Source organism: Drosophila nasuta, chromosome 2L (genome assembly GCF_023558535.2).
Source record: "Drosophila nasuta strain 15112-1781.00 chromosome 2L, ASM2355853v1, whole genome shotgun sequence".
Taxonomy (NCBI): Eukaryota; Metazoa; Arthropoda; class Insecta; order Diptera; family Drosophilidae; genus Drosophila; species Drosophila nasuta.
This window is the reverse complement of record NC_083455.1, coordinates 806,150-824,985: the sequence shown is the minus strand read 5'-3', so window position 1 is coordinate 824,985 and position 18,836 is coordinate 806,150. Positions and strand designations below refer to the sequence as shown.

The window sequence follows — 18,836 nt, the reverse complement described above, 5'->3', positions numbered from 1 at the left end:
CTTTGATATAATAAAAGAGCAAGAAAGAAATCAACAATCGTGTCTGCTTGAAAATAATATGAAGGTGGTATTATCGATAAAATATTCAAAATTTTTAGAAATCGTTAAAGTTGTTATTGTTAAGGGCCAAAAGTTGTAGGTTTGTTATAAGTTGCTTTTTTATTTTTTTATTAAACTTTACTTGTGTGCAACAATAACAAGTGAATAGCTTAATCATCTCGGCTCTTGATGCTGATCAAGAATGATGCAATGTTATAATGCCCAGTGTTATCCCGACTCCGGTTGAAATACCTTAATTCGCCGTGCCACAACGATCTTCGGGACGTTTCACGGCTACCTCCTAGGATGCTGCTGGCTTTTGCCAAAAATGCATCCATACTGCGCGATTTCTGAGACGTAGATAAGCTACCGGTACAGCTACGGACCTCCACTGGTCTATGCTTTGCCCCGTACAGGGGGAGCCGGTCCTACATAAACCTAAACCTATAATGCCCTTCTTCGTATATGTAGCGAATTTACAATTCTTGTGTTCAAATAACGATTTCTTACATGTTTTAATAGCTGCAAATCTTGGCCTTGTTTTTTTTAAATAATAATGATAATTAAAAAACAATGATTGAATTTATTTTGTAAGGCTTCAGATTTAAAACTTATAGAAAATGTTTCGCATTATATCAGAGTTGAGCGGAGAAGTCTGTAGTTTTTCTAAATATAATTTTTTTGTGATGCTTATCTTTCAGAAAATAATATGAAAGTTAATAGTTTAATACTGAAGTTAATTGAAAACATGTTATTAGTAAAACGATCGATAAATCCCCTTGATAAATTTTCACAACTAAATTTGTATATACATTTCGATAAAATATGTGTACAACGGATAACAATTCGTGCAACACAATATTCACAAGGACTTGCCTTTAGATACTGAACAATTAATCAATATCCTGATGTTCAGCAGCTCCAATCAGAGAGCTTTCGTCTATAGTGACCCCTTGCAGTTCAATGTAACGTAGGTTACTCTGGGATGACCAAGGCCTGATCCAAGGCAGTGACATCAGCATCATAATTTGAGATGGCACATATTTGCACGTAGACTGTAGGGAGATGGCGTCGTCATTATTAAGATCATCATGGGGTATCTCAATATGTTCTGTATGTTCCTGTGACGACAAGTGCTGTTCACATTCTTCTGGCAGCTCCAGCTGTTCCTCGCAAAGCATAGAGAGCAGAATATGTTCAGCAAAGAGCGCACGTTGTTGCTGTCCGTGTTCATCCCGCAACGCTGTTTCCAATTGCTGCTCTGACATCCAATGCGGTAAGAGATAACGATCGGTATCCAAATGCTCCGACATCCCGGTTGTGGTTGCAGAATTGCCTGCTTCATGGCATATGGGAGTATCCGAATTAGCAATTGCCAGTGTGACCGTCCGCGAGCGAGTCTCACCTTCAAGGTAATTGGCATCGGTTTGGCTAAGCCTTAGGCCTGGACGCAGTCGACGTAATTCGGACAACTGGTACAGTATATTAACGCCGGACTCCGAGTTCATTGGCGAGTGATTGGCACTCGTATTTGAGCGCACAGTATTGCGACTACTGGTGCCATTCTGGCTGCCATGACCCTGTGCTTGCTGACGCCGGCGACGTCGAGAGGCGCGGGCTAGAGCTTGGCGTAAGGGAGGGGTATTTGGATCGAGAAGATTGGCGTGTTCAATGTGATTAAGAAGTAGATGACGGGCGAGATTGCGTATAGCAACTAGTTCAATGCCTGGCAAATCGGCGCACATAGGACACACAACATGGCTGTCGTTCTGGCGGTGTAGGGTGACAACATGGTCGATAAGTTCCTTTGCTGTGTGCCCAAAAATTCCGCAGTAGGGGCAAGTATAGCAATTGGGGAAATGCATAAGATCGAGCATCTCGCCATTGAGCATAAGATCGGGAGGATGTTGATGATTTTCTGGATGTAGCATCACTTGCATTGGATGTTCTACCCTATGCTCTTGACTCTCCACATTTTGGTCATAGCAGTCCTTGCACAGATCGTAGTTTACGCACCGCAGACAGTGAAAGCGACGGCCATTAAAGTCGCGAGTTTGACAGCCGTCGCAGCAAAAATTTCGATGGTCCATTTGGAGTTTACAAATACGAATCGTATAGATTATGTACAATGTACTCTATGTATGGTAAGTATAACTACGTTCGACACTTCTTACTCATAGGACTTGGCCTCAATTCCCAATAGCTCGGCAGTGTTTAGTTTTATTTGGCACGAATCTTAGAAAATGTGGTCGAAAAAACTATAAAACTTTTTGAATTTCTGATTTATAAATCCTAGGGACAAATTTGACAATAAACATATTTCAATATGATTTTCATTGTTACACGCAGCAGGAAATACTGCTTTATCATTGTATTCCCGCTACCAGAAGAGTTGACAGGCGAACTAAATTTCTTAGAGAGGTTCTGCAAGCGCATTTTCTTCTGTATGCTTATAATCGGAGATTTCCTCTTATGGATGCTAAAAGAACGAATTGAAGTAAAAATATAAAACATGAAATTTGTAAAATTAATCGAAACAAAATAAAGATTTTAGCTGACCCATTACACCAAGGCACGGATCCGGTGCCAACACAAAGGGTACCAATATTAAATATATTTTGATTCAAGTTCAATTCGGAGACACTAAAGATTGTCTGCCCTAGATCTGAAATCGAAAAGGAAACAAAGTAATAATAATTTTGACAACAATTGTTGTTGCTGCACGAAGATTTAGTTTGGTTTTGTGAGTTATGTTTTGAGCACTATGCGAATATTGTGAATGCCAAACATTTCCTTCACTTAAAAGGTAACTCAAAAAGTGAAGTAGACGTTTAAACTAACCAACCAACGTTTTAAGCCACACAAATTTCTGGAAATCTTTCCTTGGGTTATATTGTCTTGTCTTGATGGAGAAACCAGGTAATGATACGAACATCTGCATGCAAAATAAACAAATTCAACAAACAAATATTTATGGATAATAATAACTTTCAAGATAAATCGCTGGTAATTTGAATACAGATTATTTAGCTATGCCATAAAAATCTGTAATTCTGGTAGCCCTGTTAAATAAATCAGAAAGTTGTAGTCAAGTGCGCTCAATGCTTCGATATTATCGTTAACAAGTAAGAAAGTTATAGTCGAGTGTGCTCGACTGTGAGATACCCGCAACCCATTTTGAATAAAAGCTAAATATTGCGGTATTTTTTAAATTTACCAATAATACAATTATACTAAAAATATAACAAACGGTATATTTGTTATATCGTTATAGTACCACATTCAAAATATACCATAGACGGCACAATATACCAGATTGTCGGCCAAAGCACCTAAGACCCCTAGTAAGTAGGCGTTTTTGCCCATACAAAAGTATTTCTTTAATAACTTCCACAATTTTTATCTGATCGCAATCATTCGAATTTATTCATTTACGGGGGCGGATGTGGGCGTGGCAAAAAGTTGAAACAAACTTGATCTGCGTGCACACACAACAAATGCTGTCGAAAAAAGATTATAGCTCTATCTATTATAGTCTCTGATATCTAGGTGTTCATACGGACAGACGGACAGACAGACAGACACACAGACGGACAGACGAACATGACTAGATCGTCTCGGCTGATGATGCTGATCAAGAATATATATACTTTATAGGGTCGGAAATGCCTCCTTCTACCTGTATGTATGTAACATTTCCTGCCGGCACAAAGTTATAATACCCTATGGGTAGCGGGAATAAAAATAAATATTAAATAGCACATATGTATGTATATCAAATGAATGAAAATCTATGAGGAACTTGATTGCTGGATTCGGTTGTGTAAGGGGACTATTTATTCATGTACTATTTTTGATTAGTCGTGTATTTTTTTTATATTATTATAGTATTCACATGGATTTCAAAAGTAAACTTTTTTTATGATGAACTTACTGCTAAATATTTAAAAATATAATAATAAAAAATATAAATGGTATGTTACGAATTATTAAAGAGCCCAATTCGAGAGGACACTCTTGGCAGAAATTGCCTTTCATACTAAAATCCATTGATCGTTATCTAGCGATCATCGTCATCATTTTTATCTCCAAACTAAACGTACTTAAAATATTTAGCTCCACTCAAGTTATTATTAATTGATAGTAGCAATGTCAAATTTGTATTTCCATTAATGTCACAGTCTATTTAACATTCTAAGTTGTTAAGAATTTTATAACAAGTAAATATTAATCATAAGCTAATCATCTTTTAAAAGCAGCTCTATTTGAACTACATATATTTAAAAGAATGGGTTAAAGTTCGTGAAGTACTCTTTTGTCGAGCACGTTTTCTTTTTATTTTTATTAAAATCACTTTTAAATACTTTATCTTTGAGGAACACTCGAGACGTAAATAAGGTTGTTAAAGCTTCTCTGCATATCGGATGAGAGCTCCTACGCTCCGTCTTCAAGTGGCTTTATTTAGCTAGGAGTATGTGTATGTGTATCTCAGTCTGGCGTTTAACTTTGTTTGACTTTGTTGCTGCATTAAAATATTTTAATTACTTCATTGCCGTTGGCATTAAAAAAGTTTATTGTTGCATCATTACATCCAGCAACTGGCGACTGCCATTGTCAGCACTCAATATAGAAAAATAATAGCATCAATGCAAAATAAATATTTGCAATCACTTTAATGTCTATGTCATAAGCAGCAATGTGGAATTATTAACCAAGCAAGAATTTAATGTTTTGAAGCTGAAATGTAAATATTTAAAGCGCTCCTAAATACAAATTGAACTTTCGCCGATATACATTAATTTCAATATTTAATGAATTCGTTTGAATTCTCAGAGCAAATCAGTGCACGACAAGAAAACAAATTGTTAACATTAAAAACACAATGCTGTCGCTACAGCAGACGCTTCTCTGGCGAACGTGGATGGGAATGCGAGCGGATGTGGATTTTTGTTTCTCGAATGCCAAATGTGTAGCAAAGCTTTGAAACATTTTCTTACAATTTAAGTGCCGACGATTTTAATTGGCTCACCCAGCTTGGCATGTTTCTGACTCCATCTCACTCCAAATGCCTTAAAAGGATTTATGCAATCGCATCATCTGTCTGTGAAATTATTTAAGATTTCTTGTGTCTTAGTTCTTGTTTGCCACTAATCATGGCCAAAATGGCTATGCATTTCCATCGTCAAAATAATGAAATTCTGTAAAGCTGGTTCATTAATCCAACAACTTTACGAGCTGCTTCATTTTAAATTTTTAAGAAAATGTTTGGGATGATCAAACTTTTTGGTTGCTGATAGTGCAAGCATTTCAACTATCAAAAGACAAATTATTTATAATGTTTTAAATGAAGCAATCGTATTTTTGTTAATGGAATTGAACATGTTTTTAAAGCCAAGTTACCGTTGCAAATATTAATGCTGTTCTCTGCTTATATTCAGACGAAATAATACAGTTGGAGTCTCAGAGTTCAGTTTACTTATATACTATATTTTCTATTTAAGGTATAGACAAAAAATCAATATCTATATAGCATTTTAAAAGAACCAGCTCTAAAACAACACAAGCATCCCATCTATAATAATAATAATAATAGATTGGTATAGATATATATTTACATAAATGTAAAAAACAATTATTTTGTGCTCATGATTTTCAAGCTCATGCCGATTAGGAAACAAACAAATCCAGTAAGTGAACTTGAACAAAGAATTTGAATGTCAAGACCATTGTATTTCGGTCAGCATTGTTATTGTTAGCAATTCGAACAAAATGTGAAGCATTCAACACATTTTGAAATTGAATTTGAAATAGTACATAAGCATTCACATATGTATATGTGTGCATGTACTGATGATTGAGTATATAATTCTTTTCACTTGTTTGCTGGCAAGAATAACATATTTATATATGTATGTATGTATAATTGACTCGATTAATAATTTGAGATCTTAGCGAGCTAAATACCTATAAAATCGTCTTTGGGCTCATCTAAAAGCTAATCAAAGCAAAATTGTTGATTCATATAAACAAATTAGGCGCCTTCTATGACGAGCACTTATGTATGTACATATGTATGTCATATGTACCATAGTTCATGATAAGAACGAAAAACAAACTCAATAACAGCATCGCGTTTCCTTTAGAATGCTGAATGCGTAATACTCTTAAATGTTGATAATATTATTGGATTTTACCATTTACTCATTATAATAATGTAAATAGAACATATGCAAAAATATGTTACTAGAAATTTGATTTATTTCTGTAATATTTTAATATTAATATTTAAGTTGAAACATATTAATTCAACAGCTAATCCAGTAGGAAAAATGATATTTTTACTAAATTTCATCATACAGTTATAATACTCTTCAAATTCAGTTCAAATGTAAAGTCTAGCTGCTGATAATTATATTCTAAATAAATGCTGAGACATTCAATTATGAAATAAATCTGTGGTTTCCGTTGTTTGTTTTGATGTTTTGTTTTTCTCATTGTTTTGAAATATTAGTGGCAATTGTGTGCATAGAAATGTGTGCATTTTTTTACTATAAAAGGGCCTGTCTCTTGATTCTCAACAGTTAGAAATCATCTAAAATACAACAAGTCAATATGAAATTCTTTGTAAGTATCGAATTAAAAACATATTGAAACGCTTAGCAAATAAGTCCGATTTCTCTTATTTATTTAAATATTTAAAAACGTCCCCTTAGATTGTATTCTTCGCATTGATCGCCGTTGCTTTGGCCGCTGGATATGGTCAGCAAGGACACGGTCAGGGTGGACATGGTCAGCAAGGATTCGGCCAGGGTGGTCATGGACAGCAAGGATTCGGCCAGGGTGGACATGGTCAGCAAGGATTCGGCCAGGGTGGACATGGTCAGCAAGGATTCGGCCAGGGTGGACATGGTCAGCAAGGATTCGGCCAGGGTGGTCATGGACAGCAAGGATTCGGCCAGGGTGGTCAGGGTGGCCACGGTGGTCATGGTGGACGCTATTAATCTATGAATTATGAAAATGAAGCAGCTAATTAAATAATAAAACGATTTAAAATCTGAACTATGTTTAAAATAAACGACTCAAATAAGTGACAAAGTCTTAACCGCAATTGGCGTCTTCATATTTATCATCATAATAAGAAAAATTAAATTTTTTTTTCAATTTATCTCATATTTTACACCAATAGTGTCGGCCAAAGTGTCGGCAAAAATACATAGAAGAGCCAATGATAACAGAGAGAAAGAGAGTTTAAACAAATGTCGACTGAATCAACTAAGAAAGAACAGTCAAGTGTTTTTAATACTGATATACTCGTTATTCATTTCAAACATAAGCAAAAAACAAATAAGAATACTTCAGCCGAGTGTGCTTGGATGTGAGATACCCGCTATCCATTTTCAATATAGGCATATTCTAAAAAATATCAATATATTTGAAAAAATACGAAAATATACTATCGATAATAACCAAAGAAATTATCTCCTAAATAGCCTTCACCATTTTTATATGATCGCAACTAAATTTTCAGAACATAAAAACTGTATAGTACTTATGATTGTACGTAAGTAATTTGTATGTACTATGCTCCATATTCTATTTTTTCTTATTTGCGGGGGGCGGAAGTGGGTGTGGCAACAAACAAACTTGATCAGTGTACAAAAATATAATGTGCTGTCTCTGAGATGTATATATGTGTTCATACGAATGGACAGACAGCCAGACGCTGATCAAGAATATATATACTTTATGGGGTCGGAGACGACTCTTTCCGCATGTTACATACATTTTTTATACATATTTCCTGTTGATACACATTTACAATACTCTTCTGGCCTATGGGTGTAGATTATTAGCACCAATTTCTAAACAACCCAATAATACATTGACGTTGCACAATTTTAGTGTGCACTAAGCCAACAAGGTCGATACTGCCTTGTTCGTCAATATGATATTAAGCATCCTAGTATGATTTTGCACAAATTAAAGTCTCTATCATATGTATGAATATTCTATTTCTTGTTCGTATTGTCAGCTACATGATTTTTGTAAGCTGTTAATATTAGGAAAACTGAAACTTATATTATTGCGAAAACTGCTGCCTCACAATGGTATTTTATATATACTCGTAATACTAATTTTGAAAAAATAAATTATTCTATCTCAGCACAGAGTCAATTATATGTATAAACCTTATATACTTCTTCAACTTTAGGTCACATGTAAAGTCCAGCTACTGATAATTAATTCTTAGTCAATGCTGAGACATTGAATTATGTTTCCGTTGTTTGTTTTTTGTTTTGTTTTGAAATTTTAGTGGTGATTGTGTACATAGAATTGTGTGAATTTTTCTTGCTATAAAAAGGCCCATCTGCAGATGTTAAACAGTTAGAAATCATCTCAAATTCAACAAGTAAAAATGAAATTCTTTGTAAGTAATGAGTACTAAGAATTTTTAAAATAATTTATATATTGTTAAAAAACAATCTATTATTTACAAATTTAACGTTAGATCGTTTTTTTCGCACTGATCGCCGTTGCTTTGGCTCGTGCACACCATGGCCATCATGAACATGGCCACCATGGTGAGCAAGGATACGGCCAGGGTGGATATGGTGACCAAGGATTCGGACGAGGTGGACATGGTCAGCAAGGATTCGGCCAGGGTGGACATGGTCAGCAAGGATTCGGTCACGGTGGACATGGTCAGCAAGGATTCGGCCAGGGTGGATACGGTCAGCAAGGATTCGGTCAGGGTGGACATGGTCAGCAAGGATTCGGCCAGGGTGGATACGGTCAGCAAGGATTCGGTCAGGGTGGCCATGGGCGCTTTTAATCTAAGAATTAGTAAATGAAGCAACTGATTAAATAAATATATAAACCTAAACTCTGTTTCACCAACAAATAATGTATAAAATCTTTTCTCCATTCAGCATCTACCATGAGAAAGCTGCAGTCGAGTGTGCACGTCTGTTAAATACCGGCTAGCCAATGTGAATAAAAGCAAATCGGTGCGGTTATTTTAAAATATGTCAAATTAATATACCGTAAAAATACTAAAAATGCAACAATGTATGGTATAACGATATAGTACTAGATTCAAAATATACCATAGAGTATCAGATATACCAGAATGGCAGCCAAAGACACTATTACAATACAAAGGAATTTCTTAAATAGATAAATAGATAAATAGATAAATTTTTATCTGATCGCAACCAAATTATTAGGTATCATAAAAAACTTAGTTATTATTGTGGTTATCAAAAAACTTCAAAATTTCACATGTTATTCGATTTTTGTCTATATGCAGGAGAGGAAGTTGGCGTGGCAAAAATTTAAAATAAACTTAATTTGTGTGCAAGCATTACAAATGCTCTTGAAACAAAATTAAAGATATATTTCTCATAGTCTCTGATATCCAGTGTTTTATACTGACGGACAGACGGACATGACTATTTCGTCTCGGCTGTTGACAGGCACAAAGATATAATACCCTCTTGCCCTATGGGTAGCGGGTATAACTACAATACCGAAAATTAATAATTAAAAGTTCTTAAATAAAAAATTACGTTATCCACAAAACATTGACGACACCACCGACGGATCCTAAAACCACCGTCTCATACATCAGTATGACAATATATGTATATTGATAAGTTGTTGTTGTTTTAAGAACTCATTGAATCACCATATGTACGCAAGCTCCTGATTAGAGTATAGTAATGGACCTACGATTTCATACCCTATGTTTGTAAACAAGTCTCAGAATCTTTTAGTTTTTGCGTTAGATATTTCTGGGGAACTTATTACGAACCTCATCTTAGGTGCTCTGAGACTTCGACGATAACAATTCCTAAGAAAATCCACATGAACTACCTTCTTCGAAAGTGAAAAACAAAATATTCAAACCTATGATATATGGTAGGTAACGACATATGTAAGTATTTATGAGTAAAGTTTCAGGGAAATATCAAAATAATTTTCAAGTATGGGTCTTATGAGCGTGGGTTTTTGTATAATGCATATTTCAGGTAAGTGTCTAATGGATTCTACCTGGAAAAATGAACATTTCTCTATAAAAGCAGACAACTTTTCGAACTCGAGTCACAGTTTATCGAGGAGTCGAGATGAAATTACTTGTGAGCTCTCTGGGTTACATATGGTGTCACGTATTAATTTTTAATAATAATATCTCACATTATTTGACAGATTATATTGTTTGCTCTGTTTGCCGTCGCCTTAGCGCTTCCCCAGTGGGGCTATGGCCGTGCCCACGGATCTCGTCCTAGCGGAGGTGGGAATTATAATAACGGGAATCGCGGTGGTAATCACCATCACAACCCCCATCATGCTCCTCATTATCATCATCAACCACATCATCATCACCACTAGAGGATTTCAACTTCACATTCAAAAATGAATCTGTTTTATTAAACAGTATTAATAAATGCATTTCATTCACATAAAATAAACTTTATTAATCATGGGAATATCATCTATAGCTGGAAATCACTTTTCGATTAAGATTTTTTCCATGTATATATTTTGTGCATTTATATCTATAATTTTGAAACGGATAAGGGAATTCCTGCTTCGCTTTCTTTTGGTTACTGAACATCTTACACAATTGTGTTCAAATTTAAGTATTCAAGTATGCAGCTAATGTTACTCCTAAGAAGATCTGTAAACTCGCAGCTTTATTCCAAATTTCAGGCAATCAAATTCTGCACTCCGTACTTTATGGAAGGCAAAGACATAAGATGCTATACTAATTACTGAAGGTTCCCACCAGTGTAAAACTTGTTTGTATACTTTATGGGAGTTTAATTGTTTTAGCAAATGACATGAAATAATTACGGAAAGTAAACGACTACGCAGTTCGACTAAACTCGTGGCATTCTCGTAGGATGCGGTCAATGAAGGAGTCGGATATGAGGTTGCAACTGAGCTCAAGAAGATGTTGTTGGTGTTGATTGTTCGAGTCTAAAGTCTTCAATTGTTCAGTTGACGGCACCGGGTGGTGGTGGCGGTTGGCCAGCGCACCAGGGGGTGCAGGGCGGCAGCGTAGACGTTGGCAGGGAATTCTGGGTAGGACGACCCAATGCCCCAGTGAGTAGCAGGGATAGCAACAGCAGCTGCAGGAGAACGTAGTATTTTATTAGAATATACACAAACAAATAAGTATATGTATGTATATGTACGAAGTGCGAAATATTTCACTCTTTCACTTACGCAGTACTTCAACTTCATTATGGCTACTGGGAGATTCTAAACAATTTGAGTAAAACTTGCTGTCTTTTTATACGATTGTGAAGATGCACTGATCAGAGGCTAATCTGTATATACTACCATACATAATGTTTAAGTATGTGTTATGTTTGGCAATCGAAGGCAATCTCACATAGGAAAATAGGGCAGACTCGACTTCGTTTCAAAATCAATTTAAAGTAAATCAATTTAAAACACTTAAGAAAGCTACAGTAGATTGTGCTAGACAGTGAGATACCCAATACTCATTGTAAATGTGACCAAGCAAAGCGTTATTATCAATGTACTGAAATATACCGAATATTATTTTTGGTATATCAATATAGTGCTACTATTTGATGTTTTATTTATGGCAATGGAATGGAATTGGCATAGTAAGAATCTAAAAAAAAGTTGATTTACGTACAACCATTACAAGTGCTGTCAAAACAAATGCAGTTCTATCCCTTATAGACTCTTACATCCAGTGTTTCATACGGACGGAAGTACAGGCAATCAATAATATACAGACTTTACGGGGACGGAGATGTCTCTTTCTACCTGTTACATACGTTTCGGTCAGGCACAAAGTTATAATAGTCTTCTTCTCTATGGGTAGTGGGTATAAAAACATTTTTTTGTAAGAGTATAAGTACCTAATATATGATAAGAGCATTGACACTACAAATGGAATGCGCTACGAAAGATGCATTCTTCAATAGAGTACATTAAAGTCGTCTAGACCAGTTTCAATATATTTCAAATGTTTATTTTCGGTGTGCTCAGATTGTGCATTGGGCAAGGTCAATTTTCAGCTGATAGGAGTCACTTTAATAGGTCATGTGCGTCGTATATTATCATCTACTATGTACTTTCGTAAGTGTGTTTCACTTGTACATACGAGTTTATTACGAGTTTGTAGTACATTTCCAGTTCACTTCTACGGCATTGTGAAGGCCCTTATTTTTCGTTTACTGCGCAATTCTTAAATGTCGCTGCAATCTGACCCAATAATCGGACAACTTAATTGTAATTGCATTTGTGAAATATTTCTGCAGACTTTGCCAGTCGGATATTTCCCCATTTGTTTGCCTTACTGCTCTGGTCGTGGTACAGAAAACACATCAAGTTTCTTTCGAAAGGGTTGCCTGGAGTCGAGTCCCATGCAAACGAACAGTGCATTTCAGCTTGGGTTAGATACATATACATATGTGTCTGTATTGGAATATTTTAGGAAAAGAGAGGCGTAGAAATTTGGCACACACCTATGAAGTGAAATGTAATTTTAAGATTTATGTTATTCAATAAGTGAATTTCATAATTATGCATGCAACTTTAGATTATAAAGTAAGAACAAAAGTTTCCCAAAAGGTATAACTGAGACGCAACTAGTTGATGAAATCGATTTAACATTTTATTATTATTAGTATTGACCCCACATGTGACGAGTCTGCTTTCGAGTGTGCTGTGTGAATAAAGTCCAACCGGAAATTTATTTGTGCAGGCATTGCAAGTGGTAAATAAAAAAAACTGCAATTGCTTAAGTAGCAGTTTCGAAAATTCTTGGCTTGAATTCTCTCCGGACCCCTTGTCCACCACTCCTCTTATTGACCATTTGCCAATCTCTTCTGGGTTTTCTTCTTATTTCAGTCAGTTGGCTACAAGGCAGCCAAGTGCAAAGGCCACCTGGCAGCATTTCTTCTCCAAATTGTTGTTGCTGATGCTAGTGTTGTTATTATTGTTTTACTGGCATATCTGAGAGCTTCCGGTTCGTCACGCACACACACACATACACACAACGTCACATTTTCGATGTGGGTGAGAACAATGTGCAGCCATTGAGCGCAAATGTGCCAAATAATGACTTGCAGGCGAGTGCAATTTATATGATAAGCAACAAAAATAAATTGCAGGCAATTCATTTTACTTAAATGCAGCAAACCAGCAGAAGCACAACCAGCAGCAACAGCAACATCAGCAGAAAGAACAAAAACACTCGACAATGAGTGTCTGCAAAGTTGTGCACACTCCACATACGGTAATTCAGGTAGACAACACACCTGTATGTATAGATATAAGTGTAATTTCGAATATTTCACTAGACCTAACATACAACTCTTTTGACTTTCTATGAGCTGCGACTTAATTAACTTGCCCAATAATAAATGGCTCAAATGAATTTAAAATTATTGAAAGGAAATCGGTCGCAAAGCATAGTTTTGAAAGCTTCCCCATCTTAAACAACAAATTTGTATCCTGACCAAAGTGAATATAACCAACATACCGCTGTATCCGCTACTCATAGTTTATTATAGGATTCATTTATAGTGAAATTTATATAAAAGACAAAGGCCTCACCACTATAAAGTAACGATACACAAAGGTTGTCAAAAAGTATTTATATACCGAGCATTTCTCCGCATGTTGTTGTTGAAGAAGGTGTAGTGGAATAAATTTTAATTTTCCATAGCAATGAAAAAAATATTAATAAATTTGAAGTTTTGTGCAACAGACAATACTAATCATTCCTGAAAATTTGATTGAGATCAGATGAAAATTGTTGAAGTTAATTAATTATCTAATTAATTTTAAATACTTACAAGTAAGAAAATATCAGTCGATTGTGCTCGACGGTGAGATACTCGCTACCCATTTTGAATAAAAGCAAAACAGCACGCAATACCAATATACCTACAAAATACTAAAATATACCAAATATACAGTATTACATTCAAAATATACCATAGATTGCAAAATATACCTGATTGTCAGCCGATTCAACTAAAACCCCATTGTAGTAGGCGTAAAAGTGGTTCTTTAACATCTTCGACATTTTCTATCCGACCGCAACCAAACCATCGAGAATCATAAGGACTATATACCATATATTATTAAATCTAGTTCGCAACACTACCTTAAAAATTATACTTGTTATATGATTTATGTTGATTTGTGGGGGTGGAAGTGGCCGTGACAAAAATTTAAAACAATCTTGATCTGCCTGCAAACATAACAAGAACTGTCGAAGAAAATGATATCCATAGCTCTCATAGTCTCTGAGAACTAGGTGTGGATACAAACAGACGGAAATGCGTTGACCCTGATCAAGAATATATGTACATACTTTATAGGTTCGGAGCTGCCTTCTTCTGCCTGTCTTTGCTGCTTTGGTTGACAATCTGCCATATCTTGTATTCTACGGTATCACTTCCATCACTTGCTATTGTGTCATGCAGATCAGGTTTTTTTTTGAAGCAAGAATAGTGCATACAATAGCAATTTAGTTGCGTTCATATGAAGAAGATATTCGAAATTTAACTGCTTTAGCGGATAAACTGGTTTATTTTCAATGCAATTTTATACACCAAGTAAAATTGTTGACATATTTGTTTTGTATTACATTTTCATATATTTGAGACTATCTAGATGGGATGAATCTCGGTGAGGAAATGCAAGGTAATAAAGTTGGGTGGCGGAGAAGTTTATACAGCGCAACAAGTTGCCTAATTATTTTAGAGCATCACCTGCCTGTCTCAGTCTGGTCGAATTACGATGTTCTACTGGTCCTAGTCACGGTTCACGTTGCTAATGAGCCGACTGAGTTGGCTAATTGAGCATGGCTGTAGCTTCAAAGAACTAAATGTGAAAAATGATGCCCAAACTAGACGATTGTCTCTTGCCACGTTTTGCTGCCTCATCAGTAATTTGCCTTAGGCCTGGATGGAGTCCAATGCAAAAAGTGCCCATGGTTGCCATTCGAGATAAGTTGGACCATTAGGGCACAATTTTTGTTGTACGCTTTAAGAAATGTCGTCTGGGACGCAGCCTCTGTCAATGCAGAAATCTAGTTGCTCGTCTCGTATTCACATGCAAAATTAATGCTCACCTCCCGGGACTCTTGAAAAGGACAAGTCCAATCTGCATCTCGATGAAGATTCGCAAATCTGCACCTGAAGTTTTGCTGCGATGGCATGTTGTGTTGCATGGACACAAAAATAAACACAAGTTAAGATTTAGAGAAAGTCGAAAGCTTTTTACACTTTAAAGTAATATAAAGTAGATATAAAGGAAAATGTTTCTTTGTAAAATTTGAATTCAGGCATAAGTATTCTTTCCAAATATTGAAATGAATGGTTGATCCAACAGATCTAACGGCAAATGTATATTTCGGGGAATCGCAACACCAGACAAACTCTCTGTTTAAAGATGCACCTCCTAAGAGTGTATACTACTGTCAAAACCTGAATCTTGGGAGCAATCAGTATATTATAACACATGGGCTGAAAAATCCCGGGCCTAACACATATGTAGGTGGCGCTAGTTTTATTGCAGTCACCTTTTTTTCAGTTAATACAATCCTTCAGAAGACAGCTGCTAAAATTTCATGATATTCTATTCATTAGTTTGTTTTGCTGCTTTACGATGGGTAGCTGGTATAAAAATATATTATTACCTTTCGTATTTTTCAGAGTTCTAAAATAATTAAAGGAGAAACAGAAATATCACTTCGTTAAAATTAAAATGCGAGATTTGAATTCACTTCAGACAAAAAGTTGGCTATACATTTAATTTTCTTCATATGCGTTGGCTATGTTTTTACAACAGGAAAGTGTTGCATACCTTTCATAAACTCACATATATTAAAATTTATTATTATACAAGTCTACCATAGGGCAGGAGGGTGTTATAACTTTGTGCCTGTAGGAAATGCATGTAACAAGCGGAAGGACTCATATCCGACCCCATAAACTATATACATATATTCTTGATCAGCGTCAATAGCCGATTCGTAAACCTTCGTTCGTCTGTCGGTTTGTCCGTATGAAACTCTGGATCTCAGAGTCTACAAGAGATAGAGCTATATAGTATATTTTCGACAACCCTTGTTATGTATGCACGCAAATCAAGTTTGCTTAAATATTTTACCTTCCCCGAAAATGGACACAATACATTAATATTTAACACAAGATGCAATACAATAATAACTTTAATATTTATTTACTACAATCGGGTCTTAGTTGCTTTGGTATATTTAAAATGTAGTACTATATCGATATACCACTTACTCACTTTGGTACATTTTATATACTCTATGATATAATTAAAGTGTAACGTTGTAACAAATAGCTTAGCGATTGGTATGTTTTAGTATTTGTGGTGTATATTATATATAACAGAGTGTACTCGACTACACTCGACTGTAGCTTTCTTACATGTTTTTCTCTGTGTAAGAGATACCTTTGGTAACTGTTAGTGGAACCCTGGCGTCTACTTATTTTGTTCATTCATTGTTTGATGAGAGTTATGCGTAGATGTCTCCATGGCAGAGGTCGTGATAGTATGTGTTTGTTGGGTTAAACCATAAATTCAACTGCAAGCGCATGGATGTATGACAAGGCCACAGGAATTCAAAACAAAAGTTGCAACAAATACCAAACACACCATAAAGACAACAGCAACAAAAACAAAAACAACAACTTCAAAAACCTTAACAACAATAACATCCAACAATGTTCTCTACCATCATACAGACATAAACTACAGGCCTTCCCCTGCTCGCTTTTTGCGTGGCAAAAAGAATGACAGGAAACCGGATGTGAGTGCCTTTTGTGCATCCAACGAATTATTCAGTTGACATACAGGATGTGTGCTTTGTTGTTGTTGTTGTTTTTGTTTTTGTTGCTGCTGCTGTTGTTTATGACTGCCTGCGTAGGGGTCAACCTTTCCGACTATTCTATTCTTTGTATTGCTTCAGTTGTAGTTCACTCAGCCTCTCTGAGCGTAGCTTGATCAATTGAAAGAAATTAAGCCTCTGGTGAATGTTCCATAGATGTCTATATTAGAAACCGTTAAGGATACAATACATTTTGGGATTTGCTAGGATGTGAGATCTTAAGATTCCTGAAGCTTCTGGAACTATAAAAAGAAAATAAAACAGCAATGAGCAGATAATTTCATATATACCAAAAAAAGAAGTGATATTAAAGACAATAAATATTATAGAAACATAAATAGTCCCAATCTATTAATTTTATTTCATTTTTAATGTATGTTTCGCCATTTAATTGTATTTACCATAAGTATCTAGCATCGAATAGCGAAAAATTCCAAAATACTAAAACAATATTAGATGGACAACCAAAGCAACAAACTTCTACAAATTTACCTTCCTTCTTCTGCCTTTTGCACTCATTTGCTATCGGCACAAAGTTATAATACCCTGCTTTCCTACCGTAGCCAGGGTATTTTTTATCAAGTGGTAACCTAGTTGAACTAAGTATATATTTTTAAAGTACTAAATAATTATAAAATTTAAATTTAATCCTAAAATCTTACAGTTTTTACTTTAATGACGCTATTGAAATAGCGTTTAGTTTTTTCCTTTTTTTTTTTGATTATTATGATTTTACGTCCTAACCATTTCTACGACCTATTATTCTTTACTTTACGATTATTGTTATTACAAATACGTATGAAAGCATTTCCTTAGAGCACAAGCTCTCACATAAGAACATTTGTTGGAATTTATTTATGTATATAATATATATACAAACACTCTCACGCTCACAAGAACATTTTGAAGCAATTTTTCAATTTTATGTAGCCAACTCATAAATAAAACCTGAGTTTTTTTTTGGTGTAATCAAAAAGTGCGTGCTAACTAAATTGTTATTGCTTTCAAATGTCACGTATCATTATCATAATTTTTTCGCTTGACATTTTTAAGTAGCTGCCATAAATGTTTATAACTTTTACATACATACTGGCACACCGAGCTTCTATTAACCATGCACTTGCCTTAGCCTGGTGATGGCTTTTTGCGTTATTAGACCCTAGGGAAGTACCTAAGGTACCAATACACACTGAAACACCTTCGTTTCTGGCTTTTACATACATAATTCATGGCTATATTTGCGGAATGCTTCTTTATTATTGCTGTTGACGGGCGAAAGATGATGGAGAGAAAAGAAAACAAATTGAAAGTGGAAAGACTCGCTTTTTCTTAACTTGCAATTATCCTGCATAACATTTCGAAAGTAGAATGTACAAATGTAAAATATTAATAAGTTGGTTTTTAGAAATAGCTTCAGCTCTTTGCAAGAATTAAATACATTTGGAGTATAGCAATTAAATGTTGGCTGACGAAGAAACTTCAAAATCAATTAAATCTCTGAATTTTGCATTGGCTTCATTTTAACTATTGACTTAAGTAATAATAAACAGAAAATTTAACAGCTCATATGGTCACTGGAGACGTCATTGAAGTAAAGCCTTGAGTGACAGTGTAATCAGATACCATATGTTTCTACGACAAGGTCAAAGATTCATATTTTTGTTGTAACTTCATTGTTTATTTTAAGAAAATTGTAAAACGGAAGAATCTCTAAAAAATGACGTTTCAATGCAACCACCCAGGATGTACTCTAACGTATACAGTAGAATCCGCTTATAGTGTCCGTCCGGTTATTGCGACGAAAAGTCGATGGCCTGGTTGGTCCCCATACAACCTTATATGAAAGGGCCTCCGCTTACTTAGTACGTCTCCGCTT

General features: G+C 35.4%; 2 protein-coding genes and 1 long non-coding RNA gene across 3 annotated transcripts; 1 reads left to right on the top strand and 2 right to left on the bottom strand.

The window, feature by feature from the left end:
* Positions 1-602: 602 nt before the first annotated feature.
* Positions 603-2,356, bottom strand: LOC132798639 (E3 ubiquitin-protein ligase KCMF1-like). Its single transcript, XM_060810574.1, has one exon. It carries the CDS (start codon positions 2,127-2,129, stop codon positions 933-935), a length of 1,197 nt encoding a protein of 398 aa, XP_060666557.1. The 5' UTR covers positions 2,130-2,356; the 3' UTR covers positions 603-932.
* A 7,754-nt stretch (positions 2,357-10,110) lies between these two features.
* Positions 10,111-10,486, top strand: LOC132795599 (transcription factor MafA). Its single transcript, XM_060806398.1, has 2 exons — positions 10,111-10,178; positions 10,249-10,486. Exons 1-2 carry the CDS (start codon positions 10,167-10,169, stop codon positions 10,429-10,431), a joined length of 195 nt encoding a protein of 64 aa, XP_060662381.1. The 5' UTR covers positions 10,111-10,166; the 3' UTR covers positions 10,432-10,486.
* Positions 10,487-10,843: 357 nt separating this feature from the next.
* Positions 10,844-11,455, bottom strand: LOC132795610 (uncharacterized). The gene is made up of 2 exons (XR_009633450.1): positions 11,272-11,455; positions 10,844-11,174 (listed from the first exon to the last, which is right to left on the bottom strand). It is a non-coding gene; the product is annotated as an uncharacterized LOC132795610 (long non-coding RNA).
* Between the last annotated feature and the right edge of the window lie 7,381 nt (positions 11,456-18,836).

What these genes read in the sequence shown, in the direction of transcription:
- LOC132798639 (XM_060810574.1), bottom strand. Translation starts at nt 2,129, where the DNA reads ATGGACCATCGAAATTTTTGCTGCGACGGCTGTCAAACTCGCGACTTT.